The 26,808-nt window shown below is 47.2% G+C and overlaps 3 protein-coding genes across 3 annotated transcripts in view; 2 read left to right on the forward strand and 1 right to left on the reverse strand.

Annotated features, from left to right (window-relative positions):
* LOC149460589 (uncharacterized) overlaps window positions 1-25,273 on the forward strand; it is a 67,350-nt gene extending 42,077 nt beyond the window's left edge. Inside the window, exons 2-3 of the mRNA XM_089679432.1 lie at window positions 1,475-1,481; window positions 21,953-25,273. Coding sequence (XP_089535558.1) covers window positions 1,475-1,481; window positions 21,953-22,564 — 619 coding nt within the window. The 3' untranslated portion in view covers window positions 22,565-25,273. The remainder of the gene's footprint in view (window positions 1-1,474; window positions 1,482-21,952) is intronic.
* Window positions 2,264-6,777, reverse strand: LOC149460591 (uncharacterized). The gene is made up of 2 exons (XM_089679419.1): window positions 2,443-6,777; window positions 2,264-2,350 (listed from the first exon to the last, which is right to left on the reverse strand). Exon 1 carries the CDS (start codon window positions 6,743-6,745, stop codon window positions 2,669-2,671), a length of 4,077 nt encoding a protein of 1,358 aa, XP_089535545.1. The 5' UTR covers window positions 6,746-6,777; the 3' UTR covers window positions 2,264-2,350; window positions 2,443-2,668.
* LOC149460592 (oocyte zinc finger protein XlCOF29-like) lies at window positions 12,448-20,392 on the forward strand. The gene is made up of 4 exons (XM_089679433.1): window positions 12,448-12,521; window positions 15,013-15,141; window positions 15,636-15,803; window positions 20,384-20,392. The coding sequence occupies exons 2-4, from the start codon at window positions 15,046-15,048 to the stop codon at window positions 20,390-20,392; spliced, it is 273 nt and encodes a 90-aa protein (XP_089535559.1). The 5' UTR covers window positions 12,448-12,521; window positions 15,013-15,045.
* Window positions 25,274-26,808: the final 1,535 nt, after the last annotated feature.

Consider the following 26,808-nt stretch of genomic DNA (forward strand, 5'->3'; position numbering starts at 1 on the left):
AGGCTAGCTGACAGTTCTTATATAGGTATGGGGCGGGGCCAGCCGGGCACATCATCCCCGCCCCTTACCTATTTGAGAAATGTCACCCTGTCTCTCCGCTGAGGCTAACTAGCTGAATGCAGGAGACAGTCTGACATTTCTTATATAGCTATGGGGCGGGGCCAGCCGGGAACAGCAAGCATGTGACATGGGGCGGGTCACTCGGATGATGTCCCCGGCTGGCCCCGCCCCATACCTATATAAGAAATGTCAGACTGTCTCCTGCATTCAGCTAGTTAGCCTCAGTGGAGAGACAGGGTGACATTTCTCAAATAGGTAAGGGGCGGGGATGATGTGCCCGGCTGGCCCCGCCCCATACCTATATAAGATCTGTCAGCTAGCCTCTTCTTCACAAGGCTGGAAGCCTCCGACGGGAGCGGAACCTTTTTTTTTTTTTCTTTTTTCGGGTCCCTGCCACCGCCGCCGTGATTGACGTTGGATCTACTTCGGGGGACATTGTTTTAATAAAGGACTTGTCAAAGACCCTGTACTGTGTTTTTTTTACACCACACTTTTTTTTTTTGTGAAGGAGTCTGCGGGAGCATCTACCGCAGACTCGTTCACGTAGGGGGGGGGCCGGGATCTGGGGGCCCCCTTGTTAAAGGGGGCTTCCAGATTCTGATAAGCCCCCCGCCCGCAGACCCCCACAACCACCGGCCAGGGTTGTGGGGAAGAGGCCCTTGTCCTCATCAACATGGGGACAAGGTGCTTTGGGGGGGAGCCCCCCTGCCTCAAAGCACCCCCCCATGTTGAGGGCATGTGGCCTGGTATGGTTCAGGAGGGGGGGGGCGCTCGCTCGTCCCCCCCCTTTCCTGACCTGCCGGGCTGCATGCTCGGATAAGGGTCTGGTATGGATATTGAGGGGGACCCACGCTGTTTTTTTTTTTAAATTTCAGCGTGGAGTTCCCCCTTAATATCCATACCAGACCTGAAGGGCTTGGTAAGGATGAGAGGGGGGACCCACGCTGTTTTTTTTTTTTTTTTTTTTATTGTGGACCTTTATTTTTACATTCAGCTGTCAAAATATATATTATCTAGACCTTTGAAATAAGTAAAATCATTACAGAAATAATTATAAAGGATAAGAAACAAAAATAGAATCACTAGAACTAAGGAAATCTAATTAGATTACATGAAGATATGCCGAGTGCTGTTTATTAAACACAATAGTCGCGAGCGAGTGCCGGCTGTCAGAGGAATCCACAATCAGATTCACTATTAGTCAGTGGCTAAAAAGCAAACGCCCATGGCAGAAGTCTAAAATGTGTTCTGCACATGCTCAGTTGTATCTGCCAAAGACACTGCACGGGCTTCTAGATTTTTACTGTGTCGATTTCCTTGAAAAAAACGATTTTTAACACATTTTTAATTTTTTTGGAAATAGCAGATATTGTTTAAAGTGAAGTCCTGATATTTGGCAAAGCAAATTTCTAAGTGAACATGTCTCTGCAGTGATTTTTCATGGTTTTAGACTTGCTTCTTAGCAAGTCTGTTTTGTGAGTCTGATTTTGGGCGTGTGTCTCTTTGTGAATTAGATTGGGCGTCTGCTTATGGGCTCTGCTCAATAGTGAATTAGGTTGCAGGGTAAAAAATGACGGACGCCCATGAAAATTGGGCTTAAGCCCATAAATATGCGCCCACGCCCAATAGTGAATCAGGGCCTAAGAGATTGTATAAACGCAGTGCAGTCATTGACCAGACAGGCTTTGTGTAAGCTCAGCTTTGTTCAACCCGTACTGCAGACATGGACAGACTTGTTGCACCCAGCCTCAGTCAGCTTACAAAGACCCAGTCCTGTTTCTAACTCTACTCCTGTGTTCCCACCAGCTCCTCCAGTTACAGCCCAGTATACTTGGCTATCTACCGCATGTCAGTACCCTGTTCCCACTCGCTGCACCTATCCTGCCTTTAACCCTGTAAAAAAGCCCTCTGTAGCAACTGCTCCCTCTCCTGTTCCATCCTCCAGTTTTTCTCTGTCTCCAGCTGCTCCATTCGTTTGCAGACCTGCGTTTACTTGCAGTGCTCCAGTAGTTAAAACCAGAAAAAAGCGAAAATTCTTTCCAACCAATACCATCCTGCCAGTATCCAAACCGGTGAGCCTGCCTTCCGTGACTCGGCCTGAAGCCTCTACTCAGCCTGTCCTGCCTTCTCTGCAGTTATGAAAGGGTTACAGAGGATTACAGGCAGTATAACCTTTGATGTCCACACAGTAAAGAGTCGATGATTGATAACCGATGATCTTTTACTGATAACATGTGATCATAATGAGAATGAATGAATGTGCGGATGAATGTGAATAAATGCGGTAAAACTGAAATACAAACAGAATAAACAAACATAAGTACATATCTAACTTCCTAGCTATGTGCATAACATTCCACAGTACATAGGAAGGGTACTTACAGACTTTGGGGGTCTAATCAAGCCCATATATGAAGAGGGAACAGCATCCCACATGTACTTGCATTGTAGAATTTCTTTAGTCTGAAGAGATGAGGTCACTTCCTCCCAAGTTAGCAAACAGGACGTCCCTAGCCTTAAAGGGACAGACACTGCTGAATGCTAAAGAATGCCTTGTGTAATACAAGGCAGCACACTCCCCACCTGGCATAATAATGATATGCCACTATTAAACTCCTGGAAGGAGTAAAACGACTTCCGTGATGGGTCTAAGGTACACCTTAGGGGTGCCCTGTTTTACTACTCTGACCTCTACTTTCCTGACTCTGCTATCACTACTAGCATCAGTCCCCACAATGAGTCCAATTGGCCACTCGTTCCTGTGGGCCTGAGAGTCTTTTAGTAGAACAACATCTCCAACTTGTAAGTTGGGCTTGTCGGCTTGCCATTTGTTGCGTGGTTGGAGGGTCATCAGGTACTCCTGTCTCCATCTCTTCCAGAAGATATCACATCTGATAATGGTGACATTGGCTTGCTCAAGATAGTCATTGTTACCCTGGTCAACACTGGCTGTTTTGCTGAAGGATCTGGCCAAGCAGATGAGTTTCCCTATGGCACGGAAGAGTGACTTCCAGCTGGAAAACCTTTCGAACCTACATGAGCCAAGACCTTCTCTGGTGGTTAGAGTCTTGTAAACTGCAACTAGAGGTCTTACCTCTTTGTCTTGGTCTGGTTCTACAAGCTGAAAAGTTCCTTTCTGATCAGTCTCTTCAGTTTCTGGTCCAGTCAAGAAGGATGGACCTGTGAACCAGTTAGTCTGTTTGAGGACAGCAGCTGGTACCAGTCTAGTCCCATGGTCAGCAGGGTTCTTGTCTGTACTGATGTGATGCCACTGTTCTGGACTTGTACACTTTCTGATACGTGTTACTCTGTTTGACACGTATGTGTAGAATCTTCTTGAAGCGTTGTGGATATAACCTAAAACAATCTTGCTGTCTGTGTAGAAGTTCACTGCATGGATCTCGATGTCCAGTTCTGCAATGAGTAAGTCTGCTATCTCCACAGCTAGGACAGCAGCACAAAGTTCTAAGCGTGGAACCGTGTGAGCAGGTCTTGGAGCCAGTTTGGACTTTCCCAAGATGAATCCTGCATGGCTTTGTCCCTGAGTGTCTATGACTCTAAGGTAGGCTACAGCTGCTATAGCCACGGTGGATGCATCTGAAAACACGTGTATCTCTCTTCGTTTTGTAACAGACAAAGAAACAGAGACGTATGGTCTTTGGATGCTAAATCGCTCAAGCTCCAGCAAAGAGTCTTTCCACAACTTCCACTGCATTTCTTTCTTTTCAGGTAGAGGTGTGTCCCAATCACTTTGTTCTAGCTCAGTTGTAATCTCTCTCAAAAGAGCTTTGCCTTGCATGGTGATGGGTGCTACGAACCCCAAGGGATCGTAAAGACGGTTGACCGTAGACAAGACACCTCGCTTTGTGAAAGGCTTCTCTTCCCTGGATACTCGGAAGGTGAAGCTGTCAGTTTTCAAGTCCCAACTAAGCCCTAAGCTTCTTTGAAGGGGTGGTGAATCTGTACCTAGATCTAGGTCTTTGAGGTCTTTTGCACGGTCTTCTGCTGGGAATGCTTCCATTACTTTGCTGTTGTTGGAAGCCACTTTGTGCAGTCTTATGTTAGAGTCTGCTAGCAAGTCTCTAGTGCTTTTCAAAATGTCAATGGCTTCTCCACTACTGGAGAAGGAAGCAAGTCCATCATCTACATAAAAGTTTTTCATAACAAATTGTTTGGCTTCAGGGTTGTGTCTGTCACCTTGCTGCGCTGCTCGTCTCAAGTTATAGATAGCGACAGCTGGTGAGGGACTGTTCCCAAACACATTTACTTTCATCCTATACTCTATGATACCTTTGTTGAGGTCGTTGTCTTCATACCATAGGAACCTCAGGTAGTCTCTGTGGTCTTCACGGACAAGGAAACAGTAGAACATCTGCTGTACATCTGCTGTTACTGCAACAAGTTCTCTTCGGAATCTGATAAGGACTCCAAGAAGTGTGTTGTTCAGGTCTGGTCCGCTGAGAAGTACATCATTAAGGGAAATACCTTCATGCTTTGCACTGGAATCAAATACTACACGTATCTGACCTGGTTTTTGAGGATGGTACACTCCGAATATTGGCAAGTACCAGCGTTCTTGTTTTTCATGCAGTGCTGGTGCTTTTTTAGCTTGATCTTTGTCAAAGATTTTCCGCATGAATTCTTGGAAGTGTTCTTTCATGTCTGGCTTTCTTTCAAGAGTGCGCTGCAATAGCGCAAGGCGTTTCTCTGCTTGCACTCTGTTGTTGGGAAGATGATGCCGTGGTGTACGGAATGGTAGTGGGGCTACCCAACTGCCTGCTTTGTCTTTGAAGACTTCTCTATCCATGATCTCAAGGAAGAGGTTATCTTCAACAGATGGTGCTAGTTTGTCATCATCTTGAGTTCTCTCAAACACTTTGTGGCCTAGCTGATCTGAATCTTCAGCTGAGGCTGTATCTTCCAGGAACCTCTGGATGTTCTGGGGATGTGTTGGGTTAGATAGTTTCTCTTTAATCTCCATGCTGTTGTTACATGGGCAAAGACATGATGTGCGACCGTTCTGCAGCAGATTTGTTCTGTAGACATTCACCTTTGCGGGTTTGTGAAGTCCGTTCAGACATACATTTCCAACGATAACCCATCCAAGATCAAGACGTTGAGCAAATGGTGCATTGTGCGGCCCATTGTATTGTTCTCTGACCTTGTGCACTCTCAGTATGTCTCTTCCTAGTAGAAGGACGATTGCAGCATCTGGGTTGAGTGTTGGGATCTTGTCTGCTATTCGCACGAGATGAGGGTAGTGACGTGCCACTTCAGGTGTGGGAATCTCTGACCTGTCATCTGGTATCATGTCACATTCTATGAGGGTAGGAAGAGTCAGCTGTGTCTTTCCATCTAATGACTCGATGGTGTAGTTGTTTGCTCTTCTCCCTGATGTCTCTATAACTCCAGAACATGTCTTCAAGGTGTATGGAGTTGAACTTCCTTTGTCACCAAAGAGGTCGAAGAACTCTGTCTTTGCTAGAGACCTGTTGCTTTGTTCGTCTAGGACTGTATACATCTTCACTGCCTTTTCTCTGAGACCGTTGGGATACACTTTGACTAAGCATATCTTGGAGCATGATCTAGAGAGTCCTGGTTCTGTACAGATCTCAGTACACTTTGAAGTTATCGCTGGTGTTGCACTTTCTTTTTGCTCCCCACCATGATCTTCTTGAGTTGCTGGAACTTCTGATCTCCATGGTGGTGGTCCTGGGTGCAGTGCTGACAGATGTCGGTCATTGTTGCATTCTGTGCACCGTATTTCTCTCTTACAGTCTTTTGCAAGATGTTGCATTGAGGCGCAGCATCTGAAACAAATGTGATTGTCTTTAAGGTAAGCCTTGCGCTCCTCTAATGTCTTACTTCTGAAACTGCGACATTTTCTTAGTGGATGAGGCTTGTTGTGTATTGGGCACTGTTTGTCTGGATCCTCAACTTCTTTGGTTGTGTTGTCTTCCTGATTGGCTGCAGCCTCAGGCGGGACTTCTGTCTTCCGCACAGACACTGTTGCTCTGCGTTCTTTGTAGTGTACTGGCAGCTGCTTCTCTGTCCTTGGGGAGCTTGCAACTCTCTTGTTCAGGAAGGCGAAGCTTGGGTCATTGCGTGTCTTAGCTTGGTCTACAACGAATTCAGCGAGGAAGACAAACGGTGGAAATGCAACTCGATAGTCTTTCTTGTATCTGGATGCTTGAGAGACCCACCTTTCTTGCAGGTTGAAAGGGAGCTTCTCGATTATGGGCTCTACTCCACGTGCTGTGTCTAAGTATAAGAGACCTGGCAGAGTTCCACTAGTCTTTGCTGCTTCTATCTCTAGGAGTAGGTCTCCAAGCTCTCTCAGCTTCTGATTGTCTTTGTTTGTCATTTTTGGGCAAGTTTCAATTTTCTTTAAAAGTGCTTCTTCTATTACTTCAGGTGACCCATAGCAGTCTTCCATTCTCTGCCAGACCATCGCAAGTCCTGCTGTTGCATCATGGACATGCACTGACCTGATTCTTTTGGCCTGCTCTGAGGACTCTGGTCCTAGGTATTTGGCAAGTAGGTCGAGCTTCTCTCTGTCTGTCAGCTCTAAGTTTTGGGTGCTGCTTAGGAAGGATGACCTCCAGGCCCAGTAGTTTTCAGGACGATCGTCAAACTTCAAGAGACCAGTGCTCACCATCTCACGGCGCATCAGGTATTTCGACATGTCTGTAACCCTTGCTGTGTCAGGTGCGTTTGTTCTGGGTACAAACGCGGGACTACTGGCTGATAGTGACTGATGGGTTCGTTGAGGTATTTGACTAAGTCTATTTTGATCAGATGGTTGCTCTCCTCTATTGTAGTCTAGATCTGGTCTTGCACGAGGAGAGGTTATATCGCCATCTACTTGGTTTCTTAGCGTGTTGGCGGTTTGGTATCTGAGCACGTGATTGGTTGACTTATCACGTGGCGGTTCAGGTTCAGTCTTGTAGTGATGCGTAACATCAAAGCTGTCTGCTCCCAACTGGGTCCTTGATGGTTTCGGTGCGTCACTAGGCTGTTTATCAGGGTATAGGATTGCTTGTGATTGTACATACTCACGGGTGCGTTGGAATGTACTGAGAGGTGTTATCAGGGTTTCCAGTACATCGCTCTCTACAAACTGAATATCTGCAGCTCTCGCGAGAACTTCGGCTTCAGCTATGGCTGCTGCAGCTATTTTCTGTTGCTGAAGTATGTGTAAAGAGGCTTGCACTTCTGCCTTTCTCCTAAGCGTTTCTGCTTTTCTCCTAAGCGTTTCTGCTTCTGTCCTTTTTATTTCAGCTTGACTCTTCTGCTGCTCTTCATCTAGGTAGCCTTGCTCTTTCATAAGCTCTGCTTCCCGTATGGCATAGGAGGCCATGGCGCATGCGGCCTCGGCCTTGGCTTGTGCCCTGGCGGCGATAGCGCTGACTGAAGACAAGTTTGTGACGCTAGAATGTCTGGAACTTGTATGCTTACTCCTGGCTGCCCCAGCACTGACTGACGATAGGTCTGTGACGTTTGAATGCCTGGAACTTGAACGCTTAGATCTGGCGGTTTCTGCTTTGGATGACGACAGATCCGATTTGTTATAAGTTCTCGGCGTGCTGCATTGTGACCTAGTTTCCAGCGTACTGTGCATATTTTCTTCCTGTTTGCACGAGATTTTAGGAAGGGTTAATTTAGTGATATCTTTCATATCTTTCTCTGTGTCTGCGTGCTGCATTGTGCTTGAGTGGAGTACACAGCGTGTACACGAAGCTGAGTTAGTTTCACTTTGCTATGCCTAGACTGGCTGTGCTGTGGGGATTTCACACACACGTGCTGCTGTATTAACAGTTAAGAGTCTTTTCTGTGTTGTGGGGCTTGCTGTAGTGTTTTCACACAATGTGCTCTGAAGTAACCGAGTAAGTCTTTTTACTGTCCTGCCTTCTCTGCAGTTATGAAAGGGTTACAGAGGATTACAGGCAGTATAACCTTTGATGTCCACACAGTAAAGAGTCGATGATTGATAACCGATGATCTTTTACTGATAACGTGATCATAATGAGAATGAATGAATGTGCGGATGAATGTGAATAAATGCGGTAAAACTGAAATACAAACAGAATAAACAAACATAAGTACATATCTAACTTCCTAGCTATGTGCATAACATTCCACAGTACATAGGAAGGGTACTTACAGACTTTGGGGGTCTAATCAAGCCCATATATGAAGAGGGAACAGCATCCCACATGTACTTGCATTGTAGAATTTCTTTAGTCTGAAGAGATGAGGTCACTTCCTCCCAAGTTAGCAAACAGGACGTCCCTAGCCTTAAAGGGACAGACACTGCTGAATGCTAAAGAATGCCTTGTGTAATACAAGGCAGCACACAGCCTGAAGCCTCTACTCAGCCTGATGCCTCTCTTCAGCCGGATGCCGGTACGCAGCCTGATGCCTCTCTTCAGCCTGAAGCCTCTCCTCAGCCTGAAGCCTCTCCTCAGCCTGATGCCTGCATTCAGCCTGATGCCGCTACTCAGCATGATGAACTGATCCAGCCCGACGATCCTATTAGGCCAGTTGACTCGATGACCGCTGTTGATCCAGATGATCCGGTACCTGATCCAGTGCCCGCTGTCGTGCCAATTGACTCAGAGCCCGCTGTCATACCTGGTGACCCGGTGCCCACTGCCTTGCCAGATGACGCGGTGCCCGCTGGCAAGCCAAATGACCTGATGCCTGGTGACCCAGTGCCCGCTGTCATACCTGGTGACCCGATGCCCGCTGTCGAGCCAGACAATCCGGTACCTGATGCCCCGGTGCTCACTGTCGTGCCTGTTGACTCGGAGCCCACTGCCTTGCCAGATGACGCGGTGCCCGCTGTCGAGCCAAATGACCTGATGCCTGGTGACCCAGTGCCCGCTGTCCAGTCAGACGATCCAATGTCTGACCCAGTGCCCGCGGTCATACCAGTTGACTTGGAGCCCACTGCCTTGCCAGATGACGCGGTGCCCGCTGTCGAGCCAAATGACCTGATGCCTGGTGACCCAGTGCCCGCTGTCCAGTCAGACGATCCAATGTCTGACCCAGTGCCCGCGGTCATACCAGTTGACTTGGAGCCCACTGCCTTGCCAGATGACGCGGTGCCCGCTGTCGAGCCAAATGACCTGATGCCTGGTGACCCGATGCCCGCTGTCCAGCCAGACGATCCAATGTCTGACCCAGTGCCAGCGGTCATCCCAGTTGACTCGGAGCCCACTGTTGTGCCTGGTGACTCGGTGCCCGCCGCCCCGCCTGGGGGCCCGAGACCTGTCGTTCCGCCTAAGGGCCCGAGACCTGTCGCTCCGCCTGGGGGTCCGGCACCTGCCACTCCGCTTGAGGGCCCGAGACCTGTCGCTCCTCCTGGGGGTCCAGCGCCCGCCGCTCCGCCTGAGGGCCCGAGACCTGTCGCTTCACCTGGGGGTCCGGCGCCCGCCGCTCCGCCTGAGGGCCCGAGACCTGTCGCTCCATCTGGGGGTCCGGCGCCCGCCGCTCCGCCTGAGGGCCCGAGACCTGTCGCTCCTCCTGGGGGTCCGGCGCCCGCCGCTCCGCCTGAGGGCCCGAGACCTGTCGCTCCGCCTGGGGGTCCGGCGCCTGCCGCTCCGCCTGAGGGCCCGAGACCTGTCGCTCCACCTGGGGGTCCGGCGCCCGCCGCTCCGCCTGAGGGCCCGAGACCTGTCGCTCCGCCTGGGGGTCCGGCGCCCGCCGCTCCGCCTGAGGGCCCGAGACCTGTCGCTCCGCCTGGGGGTCCGGCGCCCGCCGCTCCGCCTGGGGGCACGATGCCTGTCGCCCCGCCTGGGGGCACGATGCCTGTTGCCCCGCCTGGGGGCACGATGCCTGTCGCCCCGCCCGGGGGCCCGGTGCCTGTCGCCCCGCCCGGGGGCCCGGTGCCTGTCGCCCCGCCCGGGGGCCCGGTGCCTGCTGCTCCGCCCGGGGGCCCGGTGCCTGCTGCTCCGCCCGGGGGCCCGGTGCCTGCTGCCCCGCCCGGGGGCCCGGTGCCTGCTGCTCCGCCCGGGGGCCCGGTGCCTGTCGCCTTGCCCGGGGGCCCGGTGCCTGTCGCCTTGCCCGGGGGCCCGGTGCCTGTCGCCTTGCCCGGGGGCCCGGTGCCTGTCGCCCCGCCCGGGGGCCCGGTGCCTGTCGCCCCGCCCGGGGGCCCGGTGCCTGTCGCCCCGCCCGGGGGCCCGGTGCCTGCTGCTCCGCCTGGTGGCCCGCTGCCTGCTGCTTCGCCTGGTAATCCGATGTGCCTCTGCCCGGAGTCCTGCCCGATGTGCCTCTGCCCGGAATCCTGCCCGATGTGCCTCTGCCCGGAGTCCTGCCCGATGTGCCTCTGCCCGGAGTCCTGCCCGATGTGCCTCTGCCCGATGTGCCTCTGCCCGGAGTCCTGCCCGATGTGCCTCTGCCCGGTGTGCCTCTGCCCGGAGTCCTGCCCGATGTGCCTCTGCCCAATGTGCCTCTGCCCGGAGTCCTGCCCGATGTGCCTCTGCCCGGAGTGCCTCTGCTCGATGTGCCGCTGCCCGGAGTCCAGCCCGGTGTGCCGCTGCCTGGAGTCCTGCCCGGTGTGCCAGTCTTTGCTATCCCGCCAGTTGCCAGACCCGGGCGGTGGAACATTTTGCCCAGCTAGGACTGTTTGGAGCGTCCTGAGGCCGCTCCTTGAGGGGGGGTACTGTTAGGAATGGACTGGCCAGCAATGGTGGGACTCACCTGCCTTTTGATCTGCAGTACCAGGGCTGGCCAGCGGGTGCTCCCAGCAATCAGAGACTCAACCTTTCAGCCAGCTAACACCTGGAACTGATGATACTGGGGTATTTAAGGGATGGCCAGACTTGCAGACTCTGCCTTGGTGTTGTGTTTGTCCTGGGCCCTGTATCTGTCCTGCATCCTGTTTCTGTTCCTTTGCTGACCCTGATCTGAACTGCTGCTGACTTCTCCTGCTCTGATCCTGGCTTGTGACCCTGACCATCCCTCTGTCTGACCCTCTGTACCTCGCTGCTTGCTACCTGCTGAACCTGGCCTGTGACCCCGACCATTCTCTGCTTGCTCCCCCCGTACCTACCTGCCCAATTGATATTGACCCGGCCTGCCTGACGACGCTTGCTTGTATGTACTGTTATCTGTGGGTGGTTGGTTTGGTTTGTTTGCACTGTATTATGTTTAGTATTGCCCTGCGTTTATGTTTGTATGGTTAGTGTTAATAAATTATATTGTTTATCACATTTCTGAAGTCTGCGTTTCCCTGCATCAGTCACACATCTCTGGTCATACCTGGGAGCCCTGACAGCTGGCCTGGTACAATGATCTGTCATCTGGTGGACACAGCAGGTGACATATCAAGATACAGCAGAGCCACTAGACTTGGAGGACTTCATATGATGTCCACCCAGGATGGGAGAGATCCCGCTCAGCTGTCATTCTGCTATAGGCCTGGGGGGAAGCAATTCATTACAGGGGACACTGTACAGGTTCTATATGTAGTCTGAGGGCCCCTGTGGAAGTCCATGTGTGGACATTCCTACCTATGATAAATGACAGGCTAAACCCACCTGGAGACTTTCTCCACACCTGGAGTGTGCTGAGTTCTTGGAGAACGTCTACACAGTGTTTCCAGATTGGCTTTATCACCCCAACGAGCTCGCTCCAGTTCATGGATGTCATCATTATGTTTGGAGGATCTCACCAGTCAGGAGCCTTTCCTGTCATCCTACATGTTCCCTTCTGAGGATTGTTCTATCCTTCCAAACAAATGTATGAAATCATGGATGAGTCCTCCTTCTATGTGATCTAGAAGATCTTCAATCACAATGTCTTTATGGATGAAGTGGATGGCCCAGTTTATATATTATTTATTGCTTTACAGCTTTATTCCCTCCAGGATTCATTCTTTATTTATAGAACCATTCAAGGAAGTGTTCTTACTGTGAGAGATCTCCACCACCATTCCTCTGTGACCATTACATCCTTGTCATTTATGTCTAACATCTTCATTATCAGTGGATTGATAGATATTATTATACTTTAGGATGTATTTTTGCATTTTTTTTACCCAAAAAGATCTGTTTTGGAGGTCTCTGTTTTATTATGTATTTTGTTTTTATCTTGTGTTCTGTGTCTTTAAGACTTTTCTATCTGTAGTAAAATATATTATATAAACAGTTGGTTGCATAAGAGTTAGGTTTATTGTTTCTTACTTTTTTTAGTTCTTTTTGATCTTCCCTGGTATCTCTGTAAGGTAGATACAATGCAGGAATGGTTATTAGGGGATGTTTCTCAGGGCTGCAGGTCCTATGAAATCCACAAGATGGTGATCTCATTTCTCCCCAGACAGGACTTCTCTATGGAATACAGACAGGAAGTGATGTCAGGTACAGACAGGAAGTGATGTCAGGGACAGAGAGGACATTCGGAGAGGTGAGTTGGGAGGAAATAGATCAGAGACATTGGTGGACGTGGCAGCAGAGGAGGTAATAAGATGTTATTTCCTATTTACACTCAGTAACCCCCCGTCATGTCCGTCCTCTTCCTCCATAGTCATGTCCGTCCTCTTCCTCCATAGTCCTGTCCGTCCTCTTCCTCCATAGTCCTGTCCGTCCTCTTCCTCCATAGTCCTGTCCGTCCTCTTCCTCCATAGTCACGTCCTTCCTCTTCCTCCATAGTCACGTCCGACCTCTTCCTCCATAGTCACGTCCGTCCTCTTCCTCCATAGTCACGTCCGTCCTCTTCCTCCATAGTCACGTCCGTCCTCTTCCTCCATAGTCACGTCCGTCCTCTTCCTCCATAGTCACGTCCGTCCTCTTCCTCCATAGTCACGTCCGACCTCTTCCTCCATAGTCACGTCCGACCTCTTCCTCCATAGTCACGTCCGACCTCTTCCTCCATAGTCACGTCCGACCTCTTCCTCCATAGTCACGTCCGACCTCTTCCTCCATAGTCACGTCCGTCCTCTTCCTCCATAGTCACTGTGACGTCTTTTATCTCCAGCAGATGATGATACACACATATATAGTGTGGGAACCCAGATGAACCCCTTCAGGGGCAGAACATTCCCCCACTTCCGGGGCCGGAACATTCTCCTCATTGTGGAGATAAATTCTAGTAATATGGTCCTCTAAACAAACAGCACTGACAATAAATAGACAAGACAAGGACCATCCTGACCATACATGGCCTACAAAGGGCAATGATGACACTACACAGGCAGCCAATGGGCAATCATTACACTATGCAGCCAACACAATGATGGAGTGCCGGGGTCAGGAGTATGGAGCATAGAGCCCGTTACATTGCTGCTCAGGAGGAAGAAAATATTCCTTTGTAACATAAAATGTATATAAATCTGAGGCTCTTTTAGGAATGTCCGGGGAGTTAAAAAATGAAAGGGGCTTTATAGCGACTAAAACATTTAATATGTGTAACATTGCGCTGTTTATCTTCTCCTCCCCTCCCCCGCCTGTCTCCAGCACCGCACCCGGGGACTAGCAGGGACGGGAGAGACCTTGCAGTGTAATGAGAACCGATTGGCTGCTCCTCAGGAAAGGGGAGTGTCCGGCTTATCCTTTCTCCCTTTCACTCCCAGAGCCATTTTTGCATTTTTTGCACATTTAAAAAATCATTTTATCCTGAAGATGACACAAAACCCCCCAAATATAGGTTTTCTAAAAGTAGAGACTTTAGAGAATAAAATAGCAGCAGTTCTATTTTTTTATGTCACAAAATATTATCACAAAGTCTAGGAAATGCCAAATTTCACTAAAAAATATACTTACGTTAATTTCAGGGCACAAAAAAGCAATAAATGACCCATTTATGTGTAAAAATATAAAAGCCGAGGTTGCAGCGAGTAAATAGATATCCAACATGTCAAACCTTAAGTTGTGTGTGCTGAAATGGTGACAACCTTTAGTCCCCGGTATTATCTATAGGTGACACATTTATAGCCCCTTCTAGGTCATCAGTATAGAGTACGGAGGAGGTCTGCTCCTAGAATTATCCTCTCATTCTGGTGTGACCGGCGATATGTAACGTGTATCACAATCAATGTTATCACGTGTAGGCCCTCCAGCGTGTGCTCTTACATTTGGGCGTGCATATATGTGGGGGAGGGGGGGCCTTAAAATTTTTTAAAGGGATGAGTTATGTACTTGGGTGTAACTTTAATTGTTTGCATTTAAAAAAACATTTTTACTTTAGGGGACAAAGTCCTCTATGAGATGACTTTTGATGAGAGGTTCTCTTTATTGAGACATCCAGGGTCTAAAAGACCCCCAATGTCTCCCCTGTACTGCATTGGATGTAATGTAGAGCACATCGCACCGCATTACATTCTTTGCTGGCCTCAAGTGTGGGGGAAATCTGTCATAACGTCACTTCTGGGTCAGGACAAGAAGGGAGTGAATGTGTCCGCTCTCCTCCGCCCCCTCTACCCTCCGACACCCGCTGACCCGGGCCCACAGATGGGCAAGCAGAGCCGGGGAAGCATAGTAGGTACAGGAGAGGATCACACACACGGGGGGGCAGAGGCTGGCACCTGAAAGGAGAGCCCTGCGGCTTGCCCTCAGCAGGGATAAAGATTAAAAACAATACTTGCCCGGCCCCCAGAACTACATGTCCCGGGCGTCGGGTGATGTAAAGTGACCATCCCGGCATGATGAGCCGACATTGACCTCACAGCACTGCCTCAGAGCAAACTAGTCATAGGAAGGATCAGATTTATCATTCCTTGTCTGCAGATCTAAAACTCATCAAAACCAGTTCAGAGACCAAACAAACCCAACAGAGAAAAGGGGCCCCGGACCTCAAAATTGTAGTAAACACTAAACAGTCCAAACAAAATGTCTTCCCATGAGGGGAGTAGTTCTTCAATGTCCAGCAACCCTCCTATTCCCCCCTCACATCCACATCCTATTATTGTGTGACCAATACCATCCAAATCATTCTTACTTTCATTTCCCAAAGTTATCCATCTACAAGGAGACCTGTATAGATCACATGATGGCACCAATGAGGATGGAGGAGGACCGGAGTCACATGACTGAGAAGATACTAAACATCACCCTGGAGATCATCTACCTGCTGACCGGAGAGGTGAGGAGGATTCTGGGAGGTCACATGACATCACTCTCATCTCTATTAATAAAACACAGACCTGACCGGAGAGGTGAGGAGGATTCTGGGAGGTCACATGACGTCACTCTCATCTCTATTAATAAAACACAGACCTGACCGGAGAGGTGAGGAGGATTCTGGGAGGTCACATGACATCACTCTCATCTCTATTAATAAAACACAGACCTGACCGGAGAGGTGAGGAGGATTCTGGGAGGTCACATGACATCACTCTTATCTCTATTAATACAACACAGACCTGACCAGAGAGATGGGGAGGATTCTGGGAGGTCACATGACATCACTCTTTTCTCTATTAATAAAACACAGACCTGACCGGAGAGGTGAGGAGGATTCTGGGAGGTCACATGACATCACTCTTGTCTATTCTGGTCAATAGACCATTTTATTTTTGCACACATTTAGATGATGTCAGGTGGTTGATATTGTTTTATTTGTCTCCTGATCTGTAGGATTATGTTGTAAAGAAGAAGTCTAGTGGGGAGCCAATCTCAGGAGGATGGAGCAGAACCCAGAGCCTCACCATGGTGCCTCCATCTCATTCTCTGATACCTGAGAGGGAGAAAGAGCAGAAGATTCTGGAACTGACCACCATGATGGTCCATCTGCTGACAGGAGAGGTGAGCGGTGCCGGGAATTCTGGGACATTCTCCAGTAACAGACAAGGGATGTGTCTGGATGGTGACTGTATCATTGTGTGTGTCAGGTTCCTATAAGGTGTCAGGGTGTCACTGTCTATTTCTCCATGGAGGAGTGGGAGTATTTAGAAGGACACAAGGACCTCTACAAGGACGTCATGATGGACAATCAGCAGACTTTGGGTTTTGTGAAGATTGTAAGGAAGGAATTTCCCCGGAATGAGACGATATTGAAGCTCACCCTGGAGATCCTCAGCCTGCTGACTGGAGAGGTGAGTGTAATGAAGGGGTTAAATCTGACTCGGCTGTACACTGGGGGGTATTCAGAGTCACTTGAAGTCTTCTGATGTTCTGTAATCAATAACGACATCCACACAAGTACTATGAATACATAAAGTGTCCGGACTCTATGAGATTTGGTTATAGAACAAGATGGCGGCATTGGTTATAGAAGAGAACAATCTCAGCTTTAGTCCAATCAGGGAGACCCATGATTACCAGCATGCCACGCCCACTGACCACTAAATCCATGGGTGACATTTCCTGGTGGGTCAGTGAGCCTTACTAGTAAACCATTAGTGACTCTATTATATGACTTCTAGAAGGAGCTATAAATCTGACCCCATTGTCATCATATCATTGGATGGAGATGTCTGTCCTTTGCTGAGTCGGCACATTGTGGCCAATCCCTGGAGAATAAATCTAGAGCTGACCATAGAAGTGAGGGATTATGGGAGAGTGAGATTTATCTTTGTATCACACAGAACTGTACAGGAGTCATGAAGAAATCTACCGACAATGACACCAGAAGGAGATCTCATCGTATGACCACAAGATCCTCGAGAATCCAGAATCCCATCACCATCCCCCCACCTCCATCCCTGATCCCTACAAGACAGAAGACACAGAAGATTCTAGAAGTCACCAAGAAGATGATGGAGCTGCTGACAGGAGAGGTGAGCGGTGCCGGGAATTCTGGGACATTCTCCAGTAACAGACAAGGGATGTGTCTGGATGGTGACTGTATCATTGTGTGTGTCAGGTTCCTATAAGGTGTCAGGGTGTCACTGTCTATTTCTCCATGGAGGAGTGGGAGTATTTAGAAGGACACAAGGATCTCTACAAGGACGTCATGATGGACAATCAGCCGCCCCTCACATCACCGGGTAAGAGGAGACTTTATTGTAAAGGAGAGAGCAGTACGGAGGATCCACCTAGATCCCCCATCATCTGATAAACACATAGAAACAATGGATTCAGTCAGTGTGTGTGTTTCCTACAGATGGATCCAGTCATGGGAACCCACCAGAGAGATGTCCCCGTCCTCTGTATTCCCGGGATTCCACACAGGAAGGTCACACCATCCCTCACCATCATCAGGTAGATGAGGAACAATCACTGATAGTATCATTAGGATCTGTACATTATCTGCATTGTTACCATTGATGGCATTTTTATTATATATTCAGAGTGGAAACCTGAGAGATCCTAAAGTTGAGGTTAAAGAAGAGATAAAAGAGGAGGAGGATGAGGATGGGGGGATGGAGGAGTCAGAGCTTCTAAAGGAACACAAAGATCTGTACCAGGACACCATGGTGGAGTCATCCAGCTACAGGAACCCACCAGAGAGATGTCCCCGTCCTCTGTATTCCCGGGATTCCACACAGGAAGGTCACACCATCCCTCACCATCATCAGGTAGATGATGACAATTATTGGTAGTTGTGATTTATACACAGCATGTTTGTTACAATGAATGTTTTATTATATCTTTCAGAGTGGAATCCTCGGGGATGATAATATTGATGTTAAAGAAGAGTATAAAGAGGAGGATGAGGAGTATGGAGTGATGGAGGAGTTTTCAGAAGGACACAAGGATATGATGGAGCCACCTAATACCAGGAACCCACCACAGAGATGTCCCCGTCCTCTGTATTCCCGGGATTCCACACAGGAAGGTCACACCATCCCTCACTATTACAAGGTTGGTGGGATGGAGAATCTAGAACATGGACTTGTAGAGACTATGGGCTCCAATCACAAAGCGGTATCTTCCCGTATCCCAGTATGTAGTAAGATGCTGCATTCTGTTTTTTAGTAGTGAAGCCTGCGGGTAATTTACCACTGGTGTCCATAGCAACACTTGTAAATAGCTTGTTGTTAAGGAGAGGGCAGCCGCCAGTGTCCTCAGCAACCAGTAAACAAGGAGCGGACGGCCACCAAGTTCCCCGCTGACAGCTGTGACAGGTCTGGTATGGATTTTGAGGGGATCCCCGATGCCAAAATAATAAAAATAAAGGCGTGGTTTCCCCTCCAAAATCAATACCAGACCCTTAGTGAGTGCCCACCTTCCTCCTGAACCATACCAGGCCACATACCCTCAACATGGGGTGGGTGCTTCAGGGCAGGGGCGCTCTATCCTCCCAAAAGCACCTTGTCCCCATGTCGATGGGGACAAGGGTCCTTCCCCACAACCCTGGCCAGTGGTTGTGGGGGGCATATTGGAATCTAGAAGTCACCTTTAACATGGAGGCCCCCAGATCCCGGCCCCCCACAATGTGAATGAGTATAGAGTACATAGTACCCCTATTCATTCACCAAAAAAAAGTAGTTTAAGAAAAAACGAAGTCATTTTTGAAAAAACAAAAATAAAGAACAATATCCCCCTGATGTAGATCCATCGATGATCCAATCACGATACTCACTGTCATTGCCTTCTTGTGACATCACCAATACAACATGCCCCGGTCAGTGACATCACCAATACAACATGCCCCGGTCAGTGATGTCACCAATACAACATGCCCCGGTCAGTGACGTCACCAATACAACATGCCCTGGTCAGTGACGTCACCAATACAACATGCCCCGGTCAGTGACGTCACCAATACAACATGCCCCGGTCAGTGATGTCACCAATACAACATGCCCCGGTCAGTGTCGTCACCAATACAACATGCCCCGGTCAGTGATGTCACCAATACAACATGCCCCGGTCAGTGACGTCACCAATACAACATGCCCCGGTCAGTGACATCACCAATACAACATGCCTCGGTCAGTGACATCACCGAGTGGCACCATCCCGTAGTATATTTAGTGGCAGGAGGCAGCAGAGCTGTCAGACAGAGGGGAGTCTTCATTGGGAGCGGAGCTTTTCTTTCTGAGTCAGCGGTGACAGCGAGCATCGTGATTGATGATGGATCTACACCGGGGGGGACATTTTGCTTTAGTTTTGCTTTTTAATAAAGGACTTGTCAAAAACTGCCTGCTGTCTATTTAACAGAATACTTTTTGGGGGTGAATAATTAGGGGTACCATGTACCCCATACTCGTTCACATGGGGTGAGGGATCTGAGGGCCCCCTTGTTACATTTTGTAAGTCCTCTGCCTGCAAACCCCCACAGCCACTAGCCTGGGTTGTGGGGAAGAGTCCCTTGTCCCCATCAACATGGACAAGGTGCTCTGGGGGAGCAAAGCCCCCCCGCCCCAGAGCATCCACTCCATGTTAAGGGCATGTGGCCTGGTATGTTTCAGGAGGGGGGTCGCTTGCTCATCCCCCCCTTTCCTGACCTGCCAGCAGCATGCTCAGATAGGGGTCTGGTATGTGTTTCTTTCATTTAGGCAAGGGGTCCACCTCAAAATCCTTACAACATTTTCTTAATATTTTGTTGCCGGTAATTTTTTTTTTTAATTTATCGGTTGGTTAGGACGCAGCGGCCGCTCGCTCCCTAACAACCATGTTGTTTACTGGTTGTTAAGGATGCCAGCGGCCGCCCACTCTTTACCAAGCAGTACACATTTCCTGAATGCCGCATGTCTCCACCACTAATTAATGACCGCATGCATTTCATTCTTTATTTCCTTCTGTGAATGTAACGCCTGTTCATGCGGTATTTACTGAGCGTGTTCAGTGTTTGTGGTCAATACCGCAACACGGGATAGGAAATGGACAGTTTCAGGATGGCATGCGGTATTTAGGGGAAATGTACCCACATATCACATGTGATCTGCTTCTGTAAAGGGAGACAATGTGTGGATTTTGTGTGTGATGTCACAATCATAAATCTTACATTTTACCGATGATATTTTCTCTCATTTCCTTGATTTAGAGTGGAGATCCAATCGATATAGAATTTGAGGTGAAAGCAGAAGAAGAAGAGGCGTATGTGAGGGATGATCAGCAGTCTATGGAGGAGGATGGAATAACGGGGACATTTATAGAGGAGGACACTCCTACAGAGATCAGCACAGGTGGGTCATGAACACTAAATCCATTCCTCCACCCATACTGCTCACTGATTGGTCCAGAGTAGGGCGGGGACTGGGTGATATCAGCCTGTAATCCCCTGGTCACTTTCCTGAGCTGTGTTCCCCGTCCTGTATTCCTGGATTTCTCTCGGATAATCTTCCTTCTCTGTGCTGCAGACACAATTTATGTCTCTAGACTGGATTTATGGAGGTTCTGGGGTTCAGCTGGCAGCAAAATGTTCATTTCACCATAAGTGTTACTAGACCTAGGCACCTGGGGTGTGTGTATTGGGTGCCCTTCCTCATGTCCAGATCTATTAAGATCTCTGACAGAACATTTCTCCCAGGGTTCCTTGCTCTGTGGTCTGCTGGCTGTGCCAGGTGGAGGGATATGTCTGTAGTGTCTCAGACCCAAGTCACTGAGTGCAGTCTCAGGAGATGGGAGGCAGCGGTGTGGGATCTCTGCAACTTGTCTACAGTAAACATTTAATATTCCACTGATTACTGAATACCAATATTATGAGTCCTGACCCTTACACTGTATATTGTACATTACATACTCCTGACCCCTGCACTATATACTCTATGTTGTACATTACATACTCCTGACCCCTGCACTATATACTCTATGTTGTACATTACATACTCCTGACCCCTGCACTATATACTCCATGTTGTACATTACATACTCCTGACCCTGCACTATATACTCTATGTTGTACATTACATACTCCTGACCCCTGCACTATATACTCTATGTTGTACATTACATACTCCTGACCCCTGCACTATATACTCTATGTTGTACATTACATACTCCTGACCCCTGCACTATATACTCTATGTTGTACATTACATACTCCTGACCCCTGCACTATATACTCTATGTTGTACATTCCATAGTCCTGACCCCTGCACTATATACTCTATGTTGTACATTCCATAGTCCTGACTTCTGCTCTCCCCCTCCCCCTCCCCCCACTGCTATATATACACATAATATGGATTATCTTTTGTTCTACCAGCTGGACATTTTATATCGGACGATGTGATTGGAGCACAGACTTTTACATGGTGATAATAATGTGATAACATCCTCCAACTTTGGACCCTTAAACATAAAGTGATAATGAGGGAGGAGTCAATCCCCCAATGATGGTGGTCTTCAGGATCAGTCCAGTCTTCATCTTGGTTGTTCTCCCCCCATCCTCACTCTCTGACCTCTGGTGGGGCTCAGCCCCGCTTTTCTTCATGACTAAATCATGGACTAAATAAGGAAGTGCAGTACTTCTTGTGTTGGGAAGATGGCGATGAGTGATAGAGGGGGTGGGGACCCTCGTCCTATAATCCCCTCATCACTGTCCCTCCTATAAAAGACAGTTCTGGTTGTTTCCTCACTCTCTGACTAAGGTCCATGAATAAAGAAATGACCTGGTAGGAGATCAGAGGAGCCATTTCCTAGTTCCCTTGAGGGTGGAATTGTAAGCTCCTCAGAGACCAAGCTGCCTGATGTGGGCGGAGTCCTGGTTTGGGGGAACCAATCAGCTCCTGTCTAGTAATCCTCTTTGTCTTTGTATTTTAGTCCATGGCCGGGAGATGAGGAAAACCTCCGAGGATTGTCTCACTTTGTCTCCAGACTGGAAAGTAGAAAATGAGGACATCACACAGTATAGTCCAGGAGAAAACCCGGCTCCCTCCAATGTCCATCCGGCACCACCCAGTGTAGATGGACCATCGGATTCCTCGTATCCTGAGGAACCTCAGACTGTGCGGGACCAGGCCAGCCTTCCAACAGGGAAGAGCTTCTCCTGTACTGAGTGCGGGAAAGGATTCCGTTATAAATCCAGACTTAATAGGCATGAAAGATCTCACACAGGTGAGAAGCCATATTCCTGTGCTGAGTGCGGGAAATGTTTTGTATCAAAATCACATCTTGTCATACATCAAAAGCTGCACACAGGAGAAAAAATAAATTCCTGTCATGAGTGCGGGAAATGTTTTTCACAGAAGTCCCATCTTTACACACATCAGAGATCTCACACGGGGGAAAAGCCATATTCCTGTTCTGAGTGTGGGAAATGTTTTTCACATAAATCCAGTCTTTACAGCCATCAGAGATATCACACGGGGGAGAAGCCGTATTCCTGTCCTCAGTGCTGGAAATGCTTTTCAGAGAAGTCCGTTCTTTCCAGACATCAGAGATCTCACACGGGTGAAAAGCCATTTTCCTGTCCTGAGTGTGGGAACTGTTTTACACAGAAGTCTAGTCTTTATGTACATCAGAGATCTCACACAGGGGAGAAGCCTTATTCCTGTCCTGAGTGCGGGAAATGTTTTTCAGACAAGTCTAGTCTTTACAAACATCAGAGATGTCACACGGGGGAGAAGCCGTATTCCTATCATGAGTTTGAGAAATGTTTTTCAAGGAGCTTCAATCTTTCTAGGCATACGAAATCTCACACAGAGGAGAAGCCACTTTCTTCTCCTGAGTGAGGGAAATGTTCCTCACTGAAGTCCTGCCTTCCTGTACATCAGGGGTCCCACACAACCCTGGAGGTGTATTAGTGCCTTGAGTGCGGGAAATGTTTTCTAGATGAATGTTGCTGGACATCCCAGCTCTCATGTGGGGAAGAAGCACACCCTGATATACACCTCAGATATACTCCATGGCTGATCTTCATCATGGAAGGAACAGTTCATAAGGAGATCAGAGGTCCCCAAAGCCATGGATGAAGTGTGGGACCAGGTTGCCCATTGATGGCAGGAGAAGAATAACAATGGAGTCCTGCCCTGTGATTGGCTGAGTCTATAAATTGTTGACTGAATGAGCCGTCATTCACCCAGACGTGACCAGTTTGGTCCATACTTGAAGGAGAAGTTCCCCTTTTTGGGCAGAATTTCCCTCCCATAATACACAGAAGCGTTCTCTGATGCCGTCTCTGGCCCGGCCGTCCCGATGGGCTTTCCTCTCCCCTCATCCACAGGACCATCACTTGTCTGTCAGTTTATTGGATCGTTGGAACGGATTTTCAGATTGCATCATTTCCTGTCCATGATATCTTAGCATTCACTTCCTGTAGGCCACATCCCAGAAGCCTTCACTTCCTTGTTGCATCACAGAAGGGGGTGTGACAGGGCGTGTTCACTGCTTGGGACCACACCTCCCTCATTATAATACCTTCCTATACAATCTGATTGGACAATCGCCTCTAGATCTCCCCCCAGCTATGTAGTACAAGGGCAGACAAAGTCCAGGGTATGGAATGTGTGACAATTTATATTGGGAACTTGTGAGGCCTGGGGGCTGCAAATGCATTAAGATGTACCAAGGGTTCCGGGGAGAGCGCAGATTAGTAACGTTTGTAACCGTTTTAGGATCACCCAAAAGAGGACAGAGAGGCAAGTGAGGGGATATGAAGTTGCTGGAATATTTATCAGAGTTCCTGGTGCAGAGTGTGTGACCCATCAAGAGGCTGATAGACGTAGGTCTGGATTTAGGAGGACTCCATGGGAGTGAATGGTGAGAAGTTTGAGAACAGAGCAATGCTTCTAAGTCAGCCCATAAGGAGCCATGTATTGTGGTGTAAAGGGGGGTTAGTGGGGTAATCTGGGCACCAAGAAATATTTAGTAACATTTGGAACACCCAAACCTCCTTGTTCCTTATGTATATACATAGCATGTCTTGGGATTCGTGGCCCTTTGGCTGCTCAGTTGAATCACAAGACCTGATTTTAAAAAGATTTCAGAGTATAGGAGGAGATGGGGATCGGTGGGGGTGGGGATGGGGAAGAGTACAGGATAAGTAAAGGAGTTTTGGTAAAATTGCCAATTTTCCATCACTGATCCTCCCTATCCAGGAGAGGTGAAGATGAGTCCAGGACAGAAGTAGGACTCTCAAGTATCTGAAAGTGGGGATGTAGTTGGCCTCATGGAGTGTGTTGTACGAGCGAGGGAGATGAATGCCCAAATAATCCAGGTAGGAGGTGGGCCAAGGAATCTATCATTCTGTTTTACAGAGGAAAGGGAAATGTATGGAGTACAGAGAACAGGACTGGCAGGGAGGTGTTGGGTTGGACCAAAGTAAGTAAAAGATCATCAGCAAACAATCTGACTTTAACCAGTTCAGGACCGACCACCACACTTATACTGCGGCAGGGCAGTCCCTCTGTTCCAGATCACATACAGTACATGTACACGTGTGAGCCCACCGCCCTGACTGTGCTGTCATTCATTACAGCACAAGCCGATTATCAGGTCCAGGACAATGATTTCTGGCCTGGACCTGCTGATCACCTGGACCTGCTGATCACCTGTACAGAATCAGAGATCATTCTGTGTCCATATTTATAAACACAGGAACTGGAAAGGTACACTAGTGAAGAGGAGCACAAATAATACAAAGTATTCCCACAAGCAGCTAAAAAAGGTGATCAACAATCAATAAACCAACTTATCAGTGAATTCAACTAAAACAACGCTGCCCACACCTAAACATACTCATATAAATGTGCAAAAATGTCAATAAATAGAAATACAGCTTTCCTTAACCACTTTAGGTCCGCCCTATAATAGAAATACTGCCACAGGGCGGACTCCCTGCACAAAATCATGTGTATATGATAGCTATGCCCAATAGAAATTGCGGTTACTGTCTGTGTCCCCATTAGGGAGATTCACTGTCTCTATTTGTCCTGTTTTCATTGTGAACATAAAAAAAATCCCACACTTTGGGTTGTCCCCAGAAAAGTAATAGAAGAGAAATCTTCCAATGGGGACGCTGGTTCTGGTGGTCACCAAGGAACTTCCTTAATTTGGAAGAATTTTCTCTCACTTCCTGTTTGGCTGACACAAGAAGTGAAGGGAAATCTGCACAATGCTGCACAGATGTAAAAAAAAAACTGACAGTGTATTTTTTGTTGCATTCAGTAAAAAACAAAGAAAAATGAACAAATAGGAACACATTTTATTAAAAATAAAGAGTACAGTGTTAAAGTTTATACCTTTGACTGTATTTTGCAAGATGACTTTTCTGCATAGGGGATGTTACCCATTTCTAATCTGTGTACTCTGGAAATACTGAACTGCTCTGTGAGTGTGGAATTGTCTCTATAAATAAAGAATTTGAAAAAAAATAGAGAGTACATACACATTCATTTTTGTTGCATTTAATAAAAAAAAGAAAAATGAATAAATAGGAACAATTTTTAATGGTATTTTCATTTTTTTTTTTTTTTGTTGCATTTAATAAAAATATTTGCACAGTGGCTAAATGGTTAGCACTTCTGCCTGGCAGCACAAGGATCATTGGTTCAAATCCCAACCACAGCATCACCTGCCTGGAGTTTGCATGTTCTCCCTGTGCCTGCATGGGTTTCCTCTGGGACTCCGGTTTCCTCCCACACTCCAAAGACATGCTGGCAAGTTAATTGAATCCTGTCTAAAATTGGCCCTAATATAGTATGAATGTAAGTTAAGGACTTGAGATTGTACGTCCCTTGAGGGTTAGGGACTGATGTGAATGTACAATATATATGTAAAGAGCTGCGTAAATTGATGACGCTATATAAGTAATGGAAATAAATAAGAAAAAAGAAAAAAATGAATAAACAGGAACACATTTTATAAGAAATAAGAGTACATGCAAAGGTAACGTATACACACACATTCCTGAATATCCATGCATAGACTGGGGACAAGTCCATTTACATATTAAAAGGGAATTCCTGAAGAGTGATAGACTATGGGGACTATTCTGGTGCTAATTCTATTTAAAAGGAAACTGTATCTGTGTGACTGTAATGAGAGAAATGGTAATGGGTCCAATGGAGAATAGTATACTGTCCTGTCCTGGGTGACCAGGGTGGGAAACAATTGTCCATTTCAGCAATTAACATTTTCATGATTAGATGTTTGGTCAAAAAATCAGAAATCCCTCCAGCAGGTATTAATCTGTATATGAAGGGAAGATTAACAGCTAAAGACTTTATACCCACATGGAAGGAAGATATATTTTAAATATATTCTAAAAATATTCTTCCCAATATTTTGACATATATTTGAAATACTACAATTTTGGCCGTATATATATGCTGCATGTTAAAATGAGTTTTTTATATATTCCAAAATATATTAAAAATATCTTTAAAAATATATATTTTTAAAATGTATTCTTCAGATTTTTTTTAACATATAAAAAAGTAACTTTAACATATATTTTTACATATATTTGTAAATGCATTCCAAAAATGTAGATTAAATGTATTTACAAAGGCATACAGTATATATGTAAATGTATTTTTAAAAATATGTTTCCTATATTTTGTAATACAAATGCATTTCAACATACAATATATATATATTTATTGAAATATCTTTAGAAATATATTGCATATGACCAACATTGTAGTATTTCAATACATTTTGGAAGAATATTTTTAAAATATATTTAACCACTGGACATCCTGAGGATTTACCCCCCGTCCTGTTTATGCTGTTCGGCGCTGCACTATTTCAACTGACAATTGCGCGGTCATGCAATGCTGCACCCAAATTAAATCTACGTCCTTTTTTTCATACAAATAGAGCTTTCTTTCATTGGTATTTGATCACCTGTGCGATTTTTATTTTTCACACCATAAACAAGAAAAGGCCAAACTTTTTGAAGAAAAAGGATATTTTTTACTTTTGGCTATAAAAAATATATAGTAAACTCAAAGTTCGTTATACATTTAGGCCA

The sequence above is a fragment of the Staurois parvus genome, unplaced genomic scaffold (genome assembly GCF_062004578.1).
Source record: "Staurois parvus isolate SC_StPar_1 unplaced genomic scaffold, SC_StPar_1.0 ptg000224l, whole genome shotgun sequence".
NCBI classification, from domain to species: domain Eukaryota; kingdom Metazoa; phylum Chordata; class Amphibia; order Anura; family Ranidae; genus Staurois; species Staurois parvus.